This window comes from Danio rerio, chromosome 2 (genome assembly GCF_049306965.1).
Source record: "Danio rerio strain Tuebingen ecotype United States chromosome 2, GRCz12tu, whole genome shotgun sequence".
NCBI lineage: Eukaryota > Metazoa > Chordata > Actinopteri > Cypriniformes > Danionidae > Danio > Danio rerio.
The window spans coordinates 7,992,694-8,015,246 of NC_133177.1; the positions used below are offsets into that span (position 1 = coordinate 7,992,694).

The 22,553-nt window shown below is 37.1% G+C and overlaps 1 protein-coding gene across 9 annotated transcripts in view; it reads right to left on the minus strand.

Moving 5' to 3' along the window:
* Window positions 1–479: 479 nt before the first annotated feature.
* ccdc39 (coiled-coil domain 39 molecular ruler complex subunit) overlaps window positions 480–22,553 on the minus strand; it is a 38,567-nt gene continuing 16,493 nt past the window's right edge. For 2 of the 9 annotated variants that reach the window (XM_073909764.1, XM_073909774.1), the window contains 11 exons: window positions 22,244–22,408; window positions 20,812–20,949; window positions 17,401–17,609; window positions 13,635–13,758; window positions 11,423–11,582; window positions 10,747–10,853; window positions 7,241–7,381; window positions 5,915–6,094; window positions 3,860–3,951; window positions 3,334–3,446; window positions 480–897 (listed from right to left, as the gene is read on the minus strand). In XM_073909764.1, the coding sequence (XP_073765865.1) occupies window positions 3,371–3,446; window positions 3,860–3,951; window positions 5,915–6,094; window positions 7,241–7,381; window positions 10,747–10,853; window positions 11,423–11,582; window positions 13,635–13,758; window positions 17,401–17,609; window positions 20,812–20,949; window positions 22,244–22,408 (1,392 nt within the window). In that variant the 3' untranslated portion in view covers window positions 480–897; window positions 3,334–3,370. Of the gene's footprint in view, window positions 898–3,333; window positions 3,447–3,859; window positions 3,952–5,914; window positions 6,095–7,240; window positions 7,400–9,978; window positions 10,140–10,473; window positions 10,854–11,422; window positions 11,583–13,634; window positions 13,759–16,215; window positions 16,285–17,400; window positions 17,610–20,811; window positions 20,950–22,243; window positions 22,409–22,553 lie in introns of those variants that run through there. The other 7 variants (XM_073909763.1, XM_073909771.1, XR_012383814.1 and 4 more) reach the window with 6 other exon arrangements.

The following is a 22,553-nucleotide window of genomic DNA, read 5'->3' on the forward strand; positions in this document are numbered from 1 at the left end:
ACTCCAGCATTTTAGCAGCAAATACTCCAGTCTTCAATGTCACATGATCCTTCAGAAATTATAAAGATGAACCATTATTAATAACTAAAAACCAACAATAATCAAATTGACGTATTAAATTAACTGTGACACTAAAAACCTAAAATTACATTTTATCACAGAAATTTGTTTTAAAATACGAGTTAAATTGTATATATATTTTTAAATTGTATAAATTTTACACGCATTTCTACCTGAATTATTGACTCAACAAATAAACGTAACTGTTTGTTTACAGTAAAGTCAAAAGCATACTTTCAGGAAATAACTTAAAAATAACCCCAATGACAAGTATTTTTATAGTCGGAAAGGCAAATACTTTGGAAGTCAATGGTTACAGGTTTTTTTTCGAAAAACCTTCTTTTGTGTCAACAGAAGAAAGAAAGCCAAACAGGTTTGGAAAAAAGTAAAGGGTGAGTAAACAATGACAGAACTTTCAGTTTTGGGTGAACTTTCCCTTTAATTATTCCAACCTTTCACCAGTAACCAAGCTGTTTGTTTATAGTAAAGTTGAAAGGATACTTTCTGGAATTTATTTTTTAAATTAATGATAATTAATTTAATGGATCAAATCACTCAAAATGCTGTAAAACTGGAAACACAAGAATGGTGGTAATGTTGTAATCATAAATAATCATTTCCCGGTCGACAGACAGCACTTCAGAAAGAGAGTGGTGTGAATTTAGGTCTGTCTACGGGCTCTTGCACTTGCTGCTGCTTCTGCTGCTTCCAGCACTGGATGGCTGAGATCCTCGTGGGGATGTGACTGAGAGGCCGAGACCCAGATCCACAGTCTTCATTTGTGGGGATGAGACAGATTGGCTTCTGGGACTGCTGCTGGCTGATAGATTTGAGGATCTGATGTGTATGTGGGGCAAATAAGACAAGATGTCACGCATATTTTGACTTGCTTACACTTAGATATACAGACATACAGTACTGTGTAAAAGTATAGGTCACCACCAATCTTTGGGAATCTAAGACTTTTGCTCAAGTTTATCTATCTATCTATCTATCTATCTATCTATCTATCTATCTATCTATCTATCTATCTATCTATCTATCTGTCTGTCTGTCTGTCTGTCTGTCTGTCTGTCTGTCTGTCTGTCTGTCTGTCTGTCTGTCTATCTATCTATCTATCTATCTATCTATCTACTGTATCTATCTATCCATCCATCCATCCATCCATCCATCCATCCATCCGTCCGTCTGTCTGTCTGTCTGTCTGTCTGTCTGTCTGTCTGTCTATCTATCCATTCATCCATCCATCCGTCCGTCCGTCCGTCCGTCCGTCCGTCCGTCCGTCCGTCCGTCCGTCCATCTATCTATCTATCTATCTATCTATCTATCTATCTATCTATCTATCTATCTATCTATCTATCTATCTATCTATCTATCTATCTATCTACTGTATCTATCTATCCATACATCCATCCATCCATCCATCCATCCATCCATCCATCCATCCATCCATCCATCCATCTATCTATCTATCTATCTATCTATCTATCTATCTATCTATCTATCTATCTATCTGTCTGTCTGTCTGTCTGTCTGTCTGTCTGTCTGTCTGTCTGTCTATCTATCTATCTATCTATCTATCCATTCGTCCGTCCGTCTGTCTGTCTGTCTATCTATCTATCTATCTATCTATCTATCTATCTATCTATCTATCTATCTATCTATCTATCTATCTATCTATCTATCTATCTATCTATCTATCTATCTATCTATCTATCTATCTATCTATCTATCTATCTATCTATCTATCTATCTATCTATCTATCTATCTATCTACTGTATCTATCTATCCATCCATCTGTCCGTCCGTCCGTCCGTCCGTCCGTCCGTCCGTCCGTCCGTCTGTCTGTCTGTCTATCTATCTATCTATCTATCTATCTATCTATCTATCTATCTATCTATCTATCTATCTATCTATCTATCTATCTATCTATCTATCCCAGGGTCATTACTTTTGGGTGAACTATACCTTTAACATACAAACAGAAAACATGGGCGATATGTATGCAATTTTGACAACAAAATTACTTTTGGAATCAAAAGACTAGTATCAAAAGTCTGTGTTTTACTTTACCTCTTTAACACAGAGTAACAGTTTGAACTTTTTTGTTAATTCTGTTCTGAAATGATCTGTAATTTACAGTTTTTCTCAGTCGCTTTCGTGCATTTCTCACAACACTAGAGCATTTTTGCACAACAGTTAATGCATTTCTCAAAACAATTAGTACAAACTGCAAAACATAGCTGACAACCTGCAAAAGCGCGTCACATGTTCAAAATGGATAGTTCATTCCTCAAAAACAAGTATTCATGTCAATGAAAGTGTCAGTGTCATCAAAATGAAAAGTCCTGACACCATTGTTTATGAACAAAATAGTCAAATGGCTTTGTCATGTTTTCATTATGAGTTTACTCTTTATATTTTTTCAATGCAAAAAGTCAGATGTTGGTGACACTTCCTGGAAATGCTCAAGACAGCACTATATACTATTTGCACAACCATTTGAAAACTACAGTAAAGTTAGACATCACTGCATTTAGTGAGGTATCTGAGTACAAGACACTGAATATGTATGTTTCACATTTTTACTGCATATACTCTTTACAATTCTAATTTATTCACAGCATTGTGTAAAATAATATACACACCCTCATTTACAACAAACTTAAACTCCCTTTGGGTAGAGCTGTGCACAACTGTAAACAATATTGCAGAACATACTGGAACTGAACCTACAACATACACAGGTCTGTAAATCATTCATGAAATTGTTCAATTTTTAAAACATTTTTAGGAAAATAAAGATTATAATTTTTTAATAAAATTTGCTTGACAGATTTTGACAACTGGTTCAACATTTTTGTATGTAATGACTCAAGTAATGAAATGAGAACTATTAGTTTTATATGGAACGACTAATAAGCATTTACAAGTTTAGTTAATTTTTCTGACATGACATAAGCAAATGATAATGTTATAAAACAGCAGAGAGTTGAATGAAAGCAGTTGATACTTGTCCAAAAGCATTTGCAATTTTTTGGAAAGAATGAGAAACTGCTACTAGGTTGTGCACAAATGACTAATTGTTTTAAAAAACACATTAACTGTTGTGCAAATGTAAATAGTGTTGTGAGAAATGCACCAAAGTGACTGAGAAAAACTGTAATATTAAGCATCTTTCAGCATTTCTAGGAGTTCTTTCTTATATTAAGCATGTTCTATCTTACTTTTTCTCTCTAGGTGAATCTCATACAGCCTAATATCATACATACTATATAATATTCAGGTCTGGACTCTTTGGTGGCCATTTCATGACTGTCTGTTTTTCATCAGCTGTTTTTCTCTCCAAATATGATTTAGAAGTGTCTTTGGGATCCTTATCGAGCTGAAAAAAAAAAAACTATCACAAATGAGGTGCTTTCTAGTGGGAATTAGATGATGAATTAAACCTGTCTGTAATTTTTAGCATTTACAATCCCATCAATTTAGGCAATTTTGGCAACAGCTCCGTCAGAAATGCAGATCAAACCAGACAGAAACTCTAGTATTTTTCATCATTTTCAATTTTTCATCGTTTCTCTGACTTTTTCTTTCATATATCTTAAACAAATAGAAATCCCACTAGAAGCTGCATTTTCTGGTTGTACTTTAATAAAGAGAATGAAAAGTAATAAATAATGCCCTCATTCCCTCACTAAAACAACAAATGTACTGTAACTGGGGGGGGGGGGGGGGGGCTAAGTCTTTTGCACAGTACTGTACATCTGCATTATTTTGAAACTCTGGTAATGTGAATACCGATGGAGTGAAGCTGAACTGCGGGCAGAGCTGGGCTTTGAGCTTAGACGACTAGATGGTGTGGAGGAAGGAGAGGGCAGAGACAAGCCAGCCTTAAAAAAGGAAGCAAAAAAACCATTACCCATTATTAATGAGTAAATTATTTACAAATGCTAGTACATGCAGTTTATACAAATGCAGTAAAAACAGATAAATGCAACACTGTTATTAAAAAAAAACATTAAAAAGTTATACTGTGAAACATTGTTAAAGTTTAAATAAATATTTTTAATATATTTTTAAGTTTTCAGTAGTAGCCTTTACTGTCACAAGATCATTCAGAGATCATTCTAATATGCTGAATTTGTAATATTCGTATCATTATACAGTATACACACACCAACTTTATTAGGTACGCCTTACTAGTACCAGGTTAGACCCTCTTTTGCCCTCAGAACAGCCTAACCCATCGTTGCATAGATTCAACAAGGTACTGGAAATATTCCTCAGAGATTTTGGTCCAAATTGACATGATTGCATCACAGTTTCTGCAGATTTGTCGGCTGCACATCCATGATGTGAATCTCCCGCTCCACCACAGCCCAAAGTTGCTCTATTGGATTGAGAACTGGTGACTGTGGAGGCCATTTGAGTACAGTGAACTCATTGTCATGTTCAAGAAACCAGTCTAAGATGATTCAAGGTTTATGAAATGGCACTTTATCCTGCTGGAAATAGCCATCAGAAGGTGATGGACATGGTCAGCAACAATACTCAGGTAGGCTGTGGCGTTGACACGATGCTCAATAGGTACTAATGGGCCCAATATGTGCCAAGGAAATACCCCCCACACCATTACACCACCACCAGAAGCTCAAAACATTGATACAAGGCAGGATGAATCTATGCTATCATGTTGTTGACGCCAAATTCTCACCCTACTGTCCGAATGTTGTAGCAGAAATCAAGACTCATCAGACCAGGCAATGTTTTTTCAATCTTTTTTTTTGTGCAATTATGGTGAGCTTGTCATGAATTTTAGCCTCAGTTTCCTGTTCTTAGCTGACAGGGGTGGCAACCCGGTATGGTCTTCTGCTGCTGTAGCAGCAAGGTTGGACGTGTTGTGTGTTCAGAGATGCTCTTCTGCATACCTCAGTTGTAACGAGAGGTTATTTGAGTTACTGTTGCCTTTCTTTCATCTCAAACCAGTCTGGCCATTCTCCTCTGACCTCTGGCATCAACAAGGCATTTGCGCCCACAGAACTGATGCTCACTGAATATTTTCTCTGTAAACCCTAGAGATGGTTGTGCGTGAAAATCCCAGTAGATCAGCAGTTTCTGAAATTTTCAGAGCAGCCCGTCTGGCACCAACAGCCATGCCACGTTCAAAGTCACTTAAATCACCTTTTTTCGCCATTCTGATGCTCAGTTTGAACTGCAGCAGATCAACTTGACCATGTCTACATGCCTAAATGCCTTGAGTTGCTGCCATGTGATTGGCTGATTAGAAATGTGCAGTAACAAGCAGTTGGACAGGTGTACCTAATGAAGTGCCCAGTGAGTGTATTTTGATATATAACATAAGCAGTGATATGTATTTTAAGAAGAAATTCATTAATATTTAAATACTTAATATTTTTATTATTATAATTTTTCTAATTAATTAGCGTAATCCACTCTTGCTGAATACAATATAATTTTTTTAAAGGGATACTTCACCTAAAAATGAAGATTTCCTCACCGTTTACTCAAGTGGTTCTAAACATTTATAAATTTCTTTCTTCTATTAAATGTTGAAAATGTCAGCAAGCATCGACATCCATAGTTGGAACAAAAACTATGAAAGTCAATGGCTGCTGCTTTTTCGTTTGTGTATTTTTGAAGTTTGGAGTTAGATGGTGAGCAATGGATGACAGAATTATAATTTTGGGTGAACTATCCCTTTAACTTTTAAAAATACTCTTGATTGTATGTACTATTTCACTGGTGGAAAAAAAATAATGGGTTGCATTTTGTACAAACACAAATGTTGCAAATATGTAGGCATAGGGGAACAAGAAAATAATGAAGTTTTACCTGCGTAAAGTGTATCTGTAATATAGATGACAGTTCAGGATTCCCCTCCATGGCATCCAGAAGCATCTTATTTATGCTTTTGTTAAAATCTCGGAGTTCTCGCAGCTCAATGTCGCGTTCTTCAAAGGTTTTCTCTGTGCTCTGTTTACCAGAACGGATTTCCTTGGTATATTTGGCACACTGTAAGACAAGAAGAGGATGAGATTAAAGATCCAGGGGTTTTTAGAAGGCAACTTGTTTTATTTCAGATAATCAATATTAATTATATCTCTCTATCCTGGCCATACATACTTATAAAAAATTTTTAGGCTAACATGAAAACTGTTTTTTAATGGATATATGTGACCATTTACCAAAAACCAGTCATAAATGTACATACTGAAAGTGTCAGTTTTAAAAAAAGAGAGAGATTTAAACATGTTAAATAAATTATCTTTCAGTCGATGTATGGTTTGATAGGGTAGGAGTGAGTTTAGGTTAGACTTTGAATTATTTTGGTTTAAATGTTTAAGACATGTGAAAGACAATGTTGGAGAGAGGCTGTTTGTCCTGGTTTGTTATGCAATTCTAGCAGTGTTGTGAGTAATATTGTCTGAATTGATGGAATTGTAAATGTTGAAACGTATAGGTTTTAATCCATTATGCCCTATGGAAACGACTTGATGGGTAATAGTTTTCATTTTCAGAATGATAATGATCCGCTTAAATCCTATATAAAGAAGGGAAAAAAAACTAATGAAATAAAGACAGTCATGAAATGGCCTCCACAGTATCCAGACCTGAATATTATAGAGACTGTATGAGATCACCCGGACAGAAAAAGAAAGATATGGCACTCTAAACCTAAAGAAGAACTCTGGAAAGTGCTAAAGGAAGCTTGAGATTACACAACATAATTTCAGAAAATAACAGAACAAGTAGAACAAAACAGTTGCCAAGGAAAGCCAAATTAAAAATAGTAATTTGCTTAAAGAGAAAATGTTGTGCTGTTGTTGTTTTTTTGTACATGTTTCCTTTATTTTCTGCTTGTTTTAATAAAGAGACTGATTGATTATATATTGTGCCTAAGTCTTAGGCCAACAAAGTGGGTATAGTGCTTAGGACCAATACAGCAGGCGCCAGAAATCAGTGATTTGAGCTAAAAAAAAATTATGTGAAAGATTTGTTGTTACAAAAACACATTGATAAGCTTCATAAGACTGGATGATGAATAATTAATCAATTATTGTTCATTTATTATTGCTTTTTATTATTACTTAAGAAGTCAGTAAGATTATGTAACATAAGATTAATATGAAATATATACATTCAGAAGAGCGGCCAGACCTGTTTGACGGCTCTGTTGATTTTCTCCTCCTGAGAGAGGATGTCTTTGTTAAGAGAAAGTACATGTGCTTGAGTCCTCTCAATGCCCTCATTCAGGACCTTTTCCTCTTGAAGAAGACCCTCCAATGTGTTGGACATGCTCTGAAATATGTGGAAAGTGTCATTCATTTTGCTATACTATCAAATACTTGCTTTGAATTACTTGTAAGATGTCATATATAATTCAAATAATACAACAAATGACATAAATTACATAAAAAGTGTGACCCTCAACCACAAAACCAGCCATAAGTTGCACGGGTCTATTTTTGCCAAAAGTAAATGTTGATATACAGTACAGTGTATGGATCAGAACTATACATTTTCGTCTATGGCGAAAATTCTTAGAATATTAAGTAAAGATCATGTTCCATGAAACTATTTTGTCAATTTTCAATTGTAAATATATCAAAACCCAACCCAAAACAAAACTTCAAAGGCGATTTTCTAAGAATTCAGATTCTTAAGACCTCAGATTCCAGATATATTCATAGTTGGGTAAATATTATATATGCAAACAAACTATACATCAATCAAAAACAGGTCATTCAGCTTATTCACATGATGATACACTTATGACTGGTTTTATGGTGCACGATCATAAATAATAATAAATTATGAAACAATCTGACTATAAATAAACACTTTCACCTTTATATCATGTTGTGAATTATGTAGGGCAAGGCAAGTTTATTTATATAGCACATTTCATACACAGTGGCAATTCAAAATGCTTTACATAAACAGGAATAAAAGAGACACGTATAAGAAAATAAAAACAAATAATAAAAAGGACTTAAAAAAACAGATAAAAATGTTTAAATGCTGATTCCAGCAGCGGGGTGCGTAGCTGCTGAAAGCTGATTCACTCTGCTTTGACTGAACTCTAGGAATTTCTAGTTTATATGATTCTAAAGATCTGAGTGATCTGTTAGGTTTGTATTTAGTCAGCATATCTGTAATGTATTGAGTTCCTAGGCCATTTAGTGATTTATAGACAAGTAATAATACTTTAAAATCTATTCTGAATGTAACTGGGAGCCAGTGTGAAGACCTGAGGATAGGCATGATGTGCTCTGATTTCCTGGTTATAGTTAGAATCATGGCCACAGTGTTTTGGATGAGCGACAGCTGTCTGACTGTCTTTTTAGGAAGGCCAGTGAGGAGGCCGTTACAGTAATCCACCCTGCTGCTGATAAAAGCATGAACAGGGGTCTCTAAGTCCTCACTGGAAACAAAGCATCTGATTCTTGCAATGTTTCTGAGATGATAGTATGCTGGTTTACTAATTGTTTTGACATGACTATTAAATGTAAATCAAAGGCGGCAACACCAAGGCTCCAAAAATACAAATTTATTAAATTAAAAAGGCTGACACAGAGCGTGTAACGTTTCGAGCCACCCGGCTCTTCATCAGCCGGGTGGCTCGAAACGTTACACGCTCTGTGTCAGCCTTTTTAATTTAATAAATTTGTATTTTTGGAGCCTTGGTGTTGCCGCCTTTGATTTACATTTAATTTGCACCTTTTGCGGTTTTGGCTGAGCACCCAATTAAGAGAGATGTGTGTGCTTTTGTACAGTTTTTTCATTTTTTTTTGACATGACTATTGAAACTCAGATCTGACTCTAGAGTCACACCAAGATTATTGACCTTATTTTTTGTTGTTTTACCTTTAGTGCCAAGGTATAAATTCACCTTGAGAACCTCATCTCTGTTCCCAAAAGCAATGACTTCAGTTTGCTCTTTGTTTACCTGAAGAAAGTTTTGGCACATACAACTGTTAATTTCATCAATGCACTGGCAGAGGGTGTCAATGGGGCTGTAGTCATCAGGCAGTAAGGCTAAGTGGATCTGAGTGTCATCAGCATAGCTGTGGTAGGAGATTTGGTTCTTTCTCATTATTTGGCTCAGAGGAAGCATATGAAGGTTGAACAGTAGATGTGCCAGAATTGGGCCTTGTGGGACTCTACATGTAGTAGGTGTCCACCTTGACCTATGGTTACCTATACTGACATAGTAACCTCTCCCTTCAAGGTAAAGCCTGGTTTATACTTCTGCGTCAAGTGACCGGCGTAACCAGCGGCGCATGCAACGCGCATAGCTGTGCATTTATACTTCTGCGCGCTGTCTCTGTTGGTCTGCATTAACACTTCCAAAACGCTAGTTGGCAGTGAGGTGTTAATGTGTCTTTGTGTCGAGTTTCTTCGCCTGTGTTTTGTTCTTTCTGAACGCTTCCGGGATGTATAAGTGGCTCAAACTAGCTCATTTTGAGGCAGGAACAAGCGGACAAGTAACAACTTTAACTACGAGCTTAACACAAAACAAAACTTTCCATCAGGAGCTCCTTCACGGGATTCCACACTTGTAAACAATTGCTCCATTGGGCTCGCGCCACTCGCACGGCTCTCGGTCCCGTCCAGACTTGTCAGCACTACCAGGCCGACCAATCACAGAGCTTGCGCTACGCGTCGTTGCGACGTGTTGTTAAATTTTTTGAGAGGTGCACGTCAGCGACGCAGACGGACACAGCGTAAGGCTATGCGTCAGTGCCGTAGCATACGCGTGCGCTTGATGCAGAAGTATAAATCAGCCCAACCCAGTTTTTCAGCCTATCCAGAAGTATGCTGTGATCGACAGTGTCAAATGCAGCACTGAGATCGAGTAATACCAGCACTGATAGTTTGCCTGAATCTGTATTCAGGCGGATATCATTGATTATCTTTATTCAAGCGTTCTCTGTACTGTGTAATTTGTATCCAGGAAAAGGACATGCTTTGCAACAGCTCATCCCACTTTTAAATACATTTTTTTACATGTTTGTGTTACACGTCCCTACTGAAAAATCAAGCTTAAACCAGCCTAGGCTGGTTGGCTGGTTTTAGCTGGTCGACCAGGCTGGTTTTAGAGGGGTTTTGGCCATTGACAGGCTGGTTTCCAGCCATTTCCAGCCTGGCCTTAGCTGGTCAGGCTGAGAGATGACCAGCTAAAACCAGCTTGACCAGCCTAGCCAGGCTGGGAGCCCAGCCAAAACCAGCTATATCCAGCTTAAACCAGGCTGGTCAAGCTGGCTTTAACTGGATTTACCTGGTCATTTTCCAGCCTGACCAGCTGGAAATAGCAAGAAACTAGCCTGGAAATGGCCAAAACCCCTCTAAAACCAGCCTGGTCGACCAGCTAAAACCAGCCAACCAGCCTAGGCTGGTTTAAGCTGGATTTTTCAGAAGGGGTAAACTAATAATGAGATTAGCTGCTCTTCAGAGGACTTTCTGAACTGATTTCTTTACTAACCAGAACCACACTAGCCTTCCTTATATGCTAAAAATGCTACAAACTGAAATATTGCTATGGATTTCATCGTTTTCCTTTATAAAATTAGCACACTTTTCTTCAATATTGCACAGCCCTATTGTAATGCATTGTACATCTGATTTTCTGGAGCACAGTTGACATCAACACAAATATTTACTTCAATGTCCTCCTGCAGTTCTTGGGTCTGCCGTCTCTTATATTTGTATTTCTCCTCGGCTGCTCGCCTCTGCTCCTCCAGCTTCAGCTTCTCCTGGTGTGCAGGACCTAAAAATCCATACCAAAATGTGATTATATACTGTTTTATTAGACATTTTTGTATACATTGGGATACTTCACCCAATAAATCTGTCATCATTCACTCACCCTGTACTTGTCACACACCTTCTGTTGAACACAAAAGAAGATATTGTGAAGAATGTTGAAGACCAGTAACCATTGAGTTCCACAGTATTTGTTTTTCCTACTATGGAAGTCAATAGTTACAAGTTCACGACATTCTTCAAAATAACTTATTTTGTGTTCAGCAGAAAAAAAGAAACTTGTAAAGGTTTAGAACCACTAGGGTGAGTAAATTGTGAATAAAATTTCATTTTTAGATGATCTATCCCCTTGATTTTGTTGTAAAATGCAATATGTCATATGTTGTTTCTACGCCAAATGAAATCTTTACAATAGCTCTACTACAAACAAGTAACATCCTACCAGACCACTTTAAATTGAGATCTGTTGGAATGTTTTGACATAAATAAAAAGGTTTTAAGGCTGAAAATGCCTTACAGTGTTTGAAGCTGGCTATAAAATAATTTGAATGTGAATGATGTGAATGTAGTTACTGGATTCGGTGACTTTGGTCAGGGCTTTGCGGTGGGTTGAATTGCAGTTGTTGACAACTTGAAGCGTGTTCTCCAGAGCATGGATCTCTTTCTCTGTTTTTCGGATTTTGGCATCTAACTCGTCCCCCTTACGCTGCAGTTCTTCTTTCTCTTGAGCTGCCTTTAGAAGAAGTTCAGGATTTAGAAGACGTTGTAACGTACAGTATATAGAGCTGTCATGTATATTATATATACAGTAGATGGGAAAGCTGTTATTCTTCGATTGAGAAATACGCCATTTGGTTGTAATGTTTTTAAAAGGTGTCCCTTATGCTCAGCATTGCTGGATTAGTTTGAATAAAAAATACTGTTGATACTCAAAAATAATTTTTTAATGATTATCAATAAATGATATAAGCTGTGTTTCAAGATTTTCTGATTGATTAAACGATTAACTGTGATTAACACTGTGATTTGTAATCAATTAAATCCATGGTTACTGAGTAAGAGGCTGATTTTCGCAATTTTCAGTTATGAAACCCGAGGCCAGCCCTGACGCCAGGATGTCATAACTGAGGGAGCATTTTAATCCCATAGGGGGGCACTAAACTTGGTGACTGATTTTGGTCCCCCTTGTTCCTTTCATTTAGGCTATTTATTTATTTAGGATATTATTTGTAGTGTTTTGTCAATTTTAACGTAATTTTAATAATATTAATAATAATACTAATGTATATAATTTATATAATTTAAATAATATAATATAATAAATTAAAATATTGATATTAGTGTAGACTACTGTGAGACTGTGCAGTGAACTGAACATTTTTATTAGGCTACATATCCCCTAACTGAATAACTAGTGTGAAAATGACTGGCAGTTGCGTTTTTGCTGAAATTAATTTAACAGCAAATTTCTTCTGCGTTTTATTTCTTTTAGGGCTTAAGAGAGTTGTAATTAAAGAATTACTTAATAAGTTTTATCCACTAGTACAGTGTTCTCCTGTGTGAGTTTAGAGTGCGCCTCCGCCCTGGACTATTGCTTTAATTTCAAAATTTTTATAATTTATTGCTTTTTCATAATATAAAATATCTAAATGTGTTCTGAAGGTTGGAATGATGGGAGTGTTGGTAATTAATGACCAAAGAATTTTCAGTTTTGAGTGAACAATCCTTTATGAAAACTGGGGTCACACATTCTTTCTGAGGGGGCAAATGAGGGGCGCACCACAGCACACTGCCGTTTTGTTTGACTTTAGACTGTATCAATGTTCTTGGTGCTGGAGTGCATGACATCGGGGACGTTTTCCGCACAGTGTTGACATTTTTTAACAGCAGGCACACAGAATGCTGTGTAAAAAATGCAAGGTGCACCAGGCTGTTAGGCTGCAGCAACCTTCGCTGCCAATTTAACCATTTAAAAAGGTTGTTATATGTATAATGAAGTCAGAATTGTTAGCCCCCTTTTGATTTATTCTTTTTTAAATATTTCCCAAATGGTCTTTAATAGAGCAGGGAAATTTTCACAGTATGTCTGATAATGTTTTTTCTTCTGAAGAAAGTCTTATTTGTTTTATTTCGGCTATATTAAAAGCAGTATTACATTTTTTTGTAAGTCATTTTAAGGACAAAATTATTAGCCCCTTTAAGCTATTTTTTTCGATAGTCTACAGAACAAACCATCGATATAAATTAACTTTCCTAATTGCCCTAACCTGCCTAGTTAACCTAATTAAAATAGTTAAGCCTTTAAATGTCACTTTAAGCTGTGTAGAAGTGTCTTGAAAATATCTAGTCAAATATTATTTACAGTCATCATGACAAAGATAAAATAAATCAGTTATTAGAAATGAGTTATTAAAACTGTTATGTTTATAAATGTGTTAAAAAAAATCTTCTTTCTGTTAAACAGATAAACAGGGGGAAAAAATGAACAGGGGTGCTAATAATTCGCGGGGGTTAATAATTCAACTGTATAAAGAAAAAGAAAAAAAATAACTGATCCCAAAAATCTGAATGACTGTGTACTGTATACTGTGTATTTTACTTAAGCATTTTATTTGATTTAATTATTCAAAAGGAGCGATCCATGTCATCAGATACTATTGATTACAGATATAAGCTAGTAAATCTCTTTAGAAATACGATAAATAAAAAAATAGAAATTATATACCTGATGCACAAAATGCAGCACAGAAAAAAAACTCTCTTTTAACAAAAAGTCTATTGATACCTTTATGATAAAGTAGGCCTGGGATTTATCCTCTTCTCCCTCAGGTGGAGCCAAGGAAACACTCAGGACCTCATACCGCTTCCTCTGCTTGTCAATTTTGGACATAGCCTCATTCACCGCAGCACTGAATGCAGGAAAAAATCAATGCAGGAATCAAACAGATGACACGACATCAGTGTTGATACTTTTCTACTTTATAGTTTATTTTTATAAACAGCAAATATATACATTTATATAACATTCACAAAATATGTAAATTCATTTAGAACCTTTAAGAATGACGCATGGCGCATGGTCTAAAAGGGTTGAGTTTATTTTCTTAATGAGTTATAGGTGTGTTTTGAGAATAAACCAATTAGAGTCTCATCTCCCATTCCCTTTAAGAGCCAGCTGTGTTGCGCCAAAAGCGCATTCGATATTTACAGGATGTAAAGTAAGTCTAAGTGGAAAAACTAAGCATTTTACTAGCAAACAGTTAACAGTTTACAGTTTTTTGTTTTGTTTTTTACAGAAAACTGTTAAACAGATCATCTACTGCGTGAGAATGAGAGATAATCGATCTACTTTCACTTCCGCTCTTGGATAGGGAAACCTTTACGCACAGACATCAACTAGTCTATAAATAATTAATTTTGTTTGTTAAGCGCAAATATTAGTTTCAAAACTATTTCTAAATTCAGTTCTAATTTCCAGCAAACAAATAAATGAACAATAATAACAAAGTGTGCTCAAAAACCTGAGTTATATCCTAAAACATGCTGTGCCCCATATGGTCTAAAACCTGACAGATGGGCAAATCTAAGCTTGTTTTTAATAAAACTAAAATAAATATGGATATGATAAATAATCCTGCTAATAATAATAACATTATACAAAAGCAAATTGTTCTGAATGAACTGAAAAAGCCTCCCGAGATGAAGAAGACATAAAAGCAGTGATTTTTCATATTTATGTGTGCTAGAAAATAATATGTTTTGTAATATTATAATCCTTTATATTTATTTCCTATATCTATTCTTATTATATCCTATATATATCCTTAATATTTACATTTTTTCATATGTAAAGATATTTGCCTATTGCTCTCTTGTGCATGTATTAAGCAGTGCGTAAGCGAGGTGCAACTCTGCGCTGGAGTTTAGCTTGGATCTGTTTTGGTCTAATGAAAAATCTATTTTAGTTTCTCAAAATAGCAACCCGCCAGCAGTGCGCCTCAGAACGCCTTCCTTTTTAGACCAGAACGCCTATGGACGCACATATGAGCGCTAATGCATTTGCTATTTAAACAGCGTAGCGCAACGCCTCAAAATGACTCTTGCGCCAAGCTGAAACTAGCAAAAGACTATTGCGCCGCGCTTTGCACCACATTGCGCCAGGTGTATGATAGGGCCCAGAATGTGATGGGCAGGGATGGTTGAGAACCACTGCTGTCTTTCCCATGCCGCTGTTTGGCAAGTGTGTTTCCCTGTCTATACATTTGACACACTGTCAGATTCTGTTCAGGATTCGTTTAGGGAATGTTTTGTTATGTGTCTGCAGTATCATAAGCGAAGTATCAAAATCCCACGGATTTCCTGAAATAAACTTTGCATTTCGGGATAATACCATGCAGATCTTTGATAAGGAAGTGAACTTTCCTTCCTCTCCATGCAGCGGATTGGATGAACAGCTTGAATTGACTCCAAATCATGTAGCTTTTTCACAATAGATTAATTAATACGCATCAAGGTTTTTGCACATGACAAATTGTTAGGATAAAAAGAAAGCATACACTACCTGACAAAAGTCTTGTTGTCGATCGCAGTTATAAAAGCAACAAATAATAACTATACTTTGAGTTGATCAATTTAGACTTGGTGACTGATTTTGGTCCCTCTTGTTCCTTTCATTTATTTATCAGGCTATTTATTCACATTTATTATCACTTTGCATTACTGCCTAAGTAAGGCATAAGTTTAGCGTTTTGTCAATTTTAGCTTAATTTTAATAATATTAATAATAATGATGAATATAATATATTAAAATATTATTAATAGTGTAGACTACTGTGGGACTGTGCAGTGAACTAAATATTTTTATTAGGCTATACAGATCCCCTAACTGAATAACTAATGTGAAGATGACTGGCAGTTGTGTTTTTGCTCAAATGAATTTAACTGTAAATTTCTTCTGCATTTTTTCCCTTTAGGGTTCAAGAGAGTTGTATTTAAAGAATTAGTTAATAAGTCTTATTCACTTGTCCAGTTGTCTCCTGTGTGAGTTTAGAGTGTGCCTCTGTCGTTGCCAGTTGTAAAAGCAACAAATAATAACTTGACTTTGAGTTGATCATTTGGAAAAGTGGTAGAAGGTAGATTTTTCTGATAAATCATTTGTTGAGCTGCATCCCAATCATCACTAATACTGCAGAAGACCTATTGGAACCCGCATAACCCAAGATTCTCAAAGTTAACAGTCCAGTTTGGTGAAGGAAAAATCATGGTTTGGGGTTAAATTCAATATGGGGGTGTGCGAGAGATCTGCAGAGTGGATGGCAACATCAACAGCCTGAGGTATCAAGACATTTGTGCTGCCGATTACAAACCACAGGAGAGGGCAAATTCTTCAGCAGGATAGCCCTCCTTCTCATACTTCAGCCTCCATTTCAAAGTTCCTAAAAGCAAAAAAAAAGTCAAGGATTGGCCAGCCCAGTCCCTAGACATTATTGAGCATGTCTGGAGTAAGATGAAGGAGGAAGCATTAAAGATGAATCCAAAGAATCTTGATGAACTCTGAGAGTCCTGCAAGAACGCTATTTTTGCCATTCCAGATGACTCCAGGTAAGTTATTAAAGATTATTAATAACTTATTTAAGTCATTGCAGAGATGTATGGATGCAGTCCTCCAAGCTCATAGGAGTCTTACACAATATTTATTTTTTCCACTGCACCATGACTTTATATTCTATACTGTACTTTATTTCTTTTACGTGACAAGACCTTACTGTCCTAATCAAATAATTAAAAATCATTTTATATTTGGTAAAATAAGCATAATCAAGGTCTTTTCCATTCATATAAGCCACTTCTGATACCAAACGATTAGCTGGAAGTCAAGTTATTATTTGTTCCCTGCTGAAAAATCCAGCTTAAACCAGCCTAGGCTGGTTGGCTGGTTTTAGCTGGTTGACCAGCCTGGTTTTATAGTGGTTTTGGCCATTTCCAGGCTGGTTTCCAGCCATTTCCAGCCTGGTTTTAGCTGGTCTGGCTGGAAAATGACCAGCTAAATCCAGCTAAAACCATCTTGACCAGCCTGATTTAAGCTGGACATAGCTGGTTTTGGCTGGGCTCTCATCCAGGCTAGGCTGGTCAAGCTGGTTTTAGCTCGTCATCTCCCAGCCTGACCAGTTAAGACCAGGCTGGAAATGGCTGGAAACCAGCCTGGAAATAGCCAAAACCCCTCTAAAACCAGCCTGGTCGACCAGCTAAAACCAGCCAACCAGCCTAGGCTGGTTTATGCTGGTTTTTTCGGTAGGGTTGTTCCTAAAACTTGGATAAGTGACAAGACTTTGGTCAGGTAGTGTATAAAAATATCAGATTTCAGAGTGTAAACACATTTACTCTGATTCATACTACCATGACATGTTTTGATTAGTTGAATTGTTTCGAATAAGTCCCATAGGATGTTGTGAAAACGATATCTCAGCATCATCAAAGTAATTTTTTGTTGTGAATGCTCGCCCTCTAGTGGCGAAAATTGAACAGTGCCTTAAATCTCCCTGCGCTTTCACCTGAGTCCTTGTCTTTCCTGTTCAGTGAGCTTGACCTGTTTATTGAGCATCTCTCTGTGCACACGGATCTCCTCCTCTCTCTCTTTCATGGCTGTTTGCAGCTGCAGACGCCTCTTCTCCAGGGTCAGCACTCCATCTGCTCGGTCATACAGCAGATTCCTCAACCGCTGCACTTCCATCTTCAGGAGACCCTTCTCCACCATACTGTCCTGCATGTGTTTTCAAATGCATTTTACTGTTCTCTCTTGTCATTAACATCCACAATACATCTATAAATTATTAGTTGGTATTAAAATTATCTTTTAAGAAATCTGATGTATGATGTGAAACGGGTCCCTGCTGAAATATCCAGCTTAAACCAGCCTAGGCTGGTTTTAGCTGGTTGACCAGGCTGGTTTTAGAGGGGTTTTGGCCATTTCCAGGCTGGTTTCCAGCCATTTCCAGCCTGATTTTAGCTGGTATGGCTGGAAAATGACCAGCTAAATCCAGCTAAAACCATCTTGACCAGCCTGATTTAAGCTGGACATAGCTGGTTTTGGCTCGGCTCCCATCCAGGCTAGGCTGGTCAAGCTGGTTTTAGCTGGTCATCTCCCAGCCTGACCAGCTAAGACCAGGCTGGAAATGGCTGGAAACCAGCCTGAAAATGGCCAAAACCCCTCTAAAACCAGCTTGGTCGACCAGCAAAAACCAGCCAACCAGCCTAGGCTGGTTTAAGCTGGTTTTTTCGGTAGGGGTAACCGAAGACATTAAGAGATTATTTGAATATTTAAAAAACAAGCAATTTGTACACGGTAAAACCCCAAAAGTTAAGGTAACTCAAACCATTTGAGGAAAACAATTGCCACAAACCATTAAAATTCCAAAACTAATCTATATGAGTACTGTGAACTTACTCCCTTTAAGTTAAAGGTGCATATCTGCCAAAATGCTAATAAGTTAGCATATTAGCTTTGGACGGCAGGAGAATGACTGTAGCAACACGATAACAGACAACCCACTAGTTCCCCACATAGCAAAATATCTCTGGCCCAGCTCTGGCCCACACAACCAGCTGTTGCTTGGCCCACATGCGACAGTGAATTATGGTACATGACTGGACCAAGTCTGGCTTCCAAACAAGGTCCAAACATGGACCATATCTAGGCCAAGTCTCAGCCAATTTAATAACCCATAACTGTGGCTGAACTGGGCCAGATATGTTGGTGTGTCATAACTGCAATGAAATTGATAAACCCATAAAGCTTTGCCTTTTAGGTGCGCTATGGGTGTGCTTTTTCTCGAATCGACCTGATTGGTAGATTTTTTTTTCCTTTATTCAAAAATAATAAAATGTATTTTAAATGTGGGTCAAAATAGGCCAAACTTACATGGCCCACATATCCATTGTTAGCATCAGGGCCAAATACTACATTTGATATCTGGCCCAAGTATTGTGTGCCGCCTTTTAGACAGTGCCACCTCTGCCAAATCCAGGTCATGCTTGGCCCACATGCTGTATGCCAGTGCCGGATAAATGCCTGCTGTGCCAGATTTAAGTCAAATTTGAGCTAGTCTTTCGCCAGTCAGAAGTTTAGTGGTTGGTCTGCGGCGTGTAGGAATTTCACTTATTACTAAGCCACACTTACATGCTATTTCAGAGCGAATATTCAGAGTAGCATGGTAAACAATATTGGGAGTGCGTCACAGGCTGTGATTGTTCGGAAAATGACCCAATGTGAATATAAAAGCAACTAAATCTACATTATCGATGCTGTAAAAGGACCTAATGAAACTAAAAATAGTCACATCAATCTTTCAGCGGGATATTTCAGGGGCTGAACAACACGTCTGTGCATATAACCCATTTGTAACAACAACATCTGCATCAACTCTGCGTGAAGCTACAATAGTTTTAAAACAGAACATTACCTGTCATACAGAAATACTTCAGCCATGGTGTCGTCCTTCCTCCAGTATTTATTCAGGAGTTTAAAAAGTTTCAATTCAGCATTTGATTTTGCCGCGACTGTGACTGTCTCGTGTCCACGTGTCGTGAACATGCGGCGCTCATGCAGGCCTTCACACGTGTTACGGTTGCTGTATATTGGTGGGATTTTTGCCTCCCGTTCTCTCTCTCTTTTTCTCTCTCTCTTTCTCTCTCCCCATCTCTACCTGTCGTATCCTCTAGGTCCGCCTTCACGGAAACCAATTGGTCAGGAGACCAGTCACTCATCATTGGGTGACTTGGCGCTGTCACATATAAAGACGCCAGGGAGAGCGGATGACAGCGCGCTTTTCCTTTGATCCCGTTTTTGTGTGTTTTTGCCGACATGATTTTGTTATTTGTTAATTTTGATTAACTTTTGTTTGGATAAAATTATTTTGTATTATTTCTGCCCATTTTGAACTACTTTGTGATTTTTGTACATCTTATTTTCGATTGTTTGTTTGTTACTTTTGGTACAACTCTTACCTGGCAAACAAAAAGAGATTATTGAGAGTTGACTTTGTCCTCAGAGTAAGGAGGACAGGGAAGATGTCGTACGACTTCCATCTTACATACACGTAGTCAATCCATTGTTTAAAACACCAGGTAAGAAGTGAATGCCACTTATGTATTTGTTTTGTTTTAGTTCAGAATAGGTAAGATTACGGCGCTCGGCGCTGCAGATTTTTCATTTCTTTTTCTTTTCATGTTTCTAGCGAGGTAAGGGGTTTGCTTATGAGTTACAATTGTTTTGTTATATTTATTTCTTTGATATGGCTTCACTAGCGTCCCCTTACTCTTGAGTTGACCTAATTTTGTTTGATACTTTGTTTAATTTGTTACTTTATTATTGTAAATATTTTTGTTATTGTATATATATTTGGGCATTATTCTGATTTCACGTTTTGTACATTAAATCACTTTTGTTGGCAGTTTTGTTGTTTGTGTATTTTACTTTCACCCATCATCTTGTAAAAGTACCACACCTTTTAAATGTTATTACTTTTACCCTAGACTAACATCAAAGAGGTTATAACACACGCTAATGATGGATTCTCATTTGCTGACAGACAGTTTGAGCTACTTATCGGAGTTATGAGAGATGTCGGCCTGACATTATTTAATTGGATAAACATTTGTTTTGTTTTATGCCTTACCTAGAATATAAAAATACACAAATACATTAAGATTGTTTACTGTAATCATTACTATTGGACTGTGAAGAGACTTCCGACTAGCACAACAAAACATGTTTCCGAAGACAATCACCTACTGCACCTTTAAAGTAATGAGGTATTTAATTTAACTCATTACCTTCAACACTTGAGTTAAAAAAAAATTCAAATGAGTTGAATTAACTTTCAGGTAATTTTGAGTTGACTACACTCATTTCATTTTATAAAGTTGACAGTTGGGTTTTACAGTGTAGAAGTCAAGTCATTCACCTGTTTTTTAAGCCTGCTTTTTTTCCTCTCTTTTTCAGAGGTCTCAATGAAGAGTTCCACCTCCTGGATCTTAGTGCTCAAGTTTGTCTTCTCTGCTCCGATCTTCTCGGTGTCTTTCTTAATGCAGCGAATATCATCCTGTGAACAAATGAATCATTAAAACACCCCATACAAAAACAGGAGAATGCTTTAGACCAAAATAAGGACGAGGCATTGTGTGTTTAGTTGGAAGACATAAACTAAATTAGCATTGAGTGTCACAATATTTTATATATATGAAAAATCTTGTTAGGCATATCTGAACAAGAATCAATTGATGACAGATCAAAAAAAGTTAATTGAGAATCGCAATTATAATTTAGCCTATATTTTATCCACAACACAACTTGGGAGCAAACTTTCATCTTATTTTATTCACTAACTTCTTCTAATAATAATAATTAATAATTCCTTTGATATAGCGCTTTTCTAGACACTCAAAGCACATTACACATTGGGGGGAATCTCCTCATCCACCACCAGTGTGCATCATACGCCTGGATGATGCAACGCCAGCCATATTGTGCCAGAATGCACACCAGCAGATAGGTGGAGAGGAGACAGAGTGATGAAGCCAATTATGATATGGGCAGGGCTTCATTTGTGCTGGAACACCTCTGAAATCTGATCCGGCACCTCATTTTACAGATCCCCGCTCTTCACTTTCTTCAGCGACTCCCCAACCCTCTTCGTCTTCGATCCCCGTACAAACTCTTGTCTTTGGTATGCAAACACATCTCCATTAACTTCCACCCCCCACCCCGCTCTTCACTTTTGTCCGTGACAGGGCAGGATGCCGGGGTTAAACCCTTACTCTTTTCCCATCCTGGGAATTTAATAACCACAGAGAGTCAGAACCTTGGTTTAACGTCTCATCCGAAAGATTTAACTAGCTAAAATAAATCTCACATCAGTTAAAATATATTTATTTCTTAATATATTTATTTATCATATTTATGAATTACTCAATTTGTTCTAAAACTTTTTGACAACTGAAGTATTAGTTTGTATATGTGTATTTCAGAGTACATCATGCTTTTTGTGTGTGTGTGGTGTGTGAGCGTCAGGCATTGACACAAGCTGTGGAGCAGAGCAGAGCTCATTAATATTCACAACCCTTCCAAATATGGTCAAAACCAAGCTTTTCAGTTTAGGGGTAATTCCTGTGCTTATAAATAAGCATATAAAGCTGTTTCTGGATAATTTTTGCATTTACCTACCTACTATGTAGATTTCAGAGAACAATTTAACATTTTGAAGAAGTGCACTCTCTAATAAGGGCTCATATGACTTAGTGTGATCACTTAGATATTTTAGCAAGTACAAACTACATCAAATGATTCACAGTGCAGCTGTGAGAAATCAATGTCCCAACCCTAACCCACAGTCTCACCTGCAGTTTCTTCAGCTGTTTGTTGAGGTTGGCAGCGGTCTTCTTCTTCTCCTCTAGAGATGCAGCCAGATCTGCGACCTTCTTCTCCAGCGCTTTCTTCTCCTCTGTGTTCACCTTCCCTTGCAAGTGTAAAGTCTTCCTCTCCAGCATCTGAATCTGAAAGTCCTGGACCGAACAAAAGACCAACACTTGGGTCAACTGTCTTTCAGTAAACACAAAGTTTCAGTAAGTCAAATTTAAGACTTTTTTAACACCATTATGAATGAAATTTCACAAAGTTTTACTTGCCCTTTACAAAAATATCAAATGT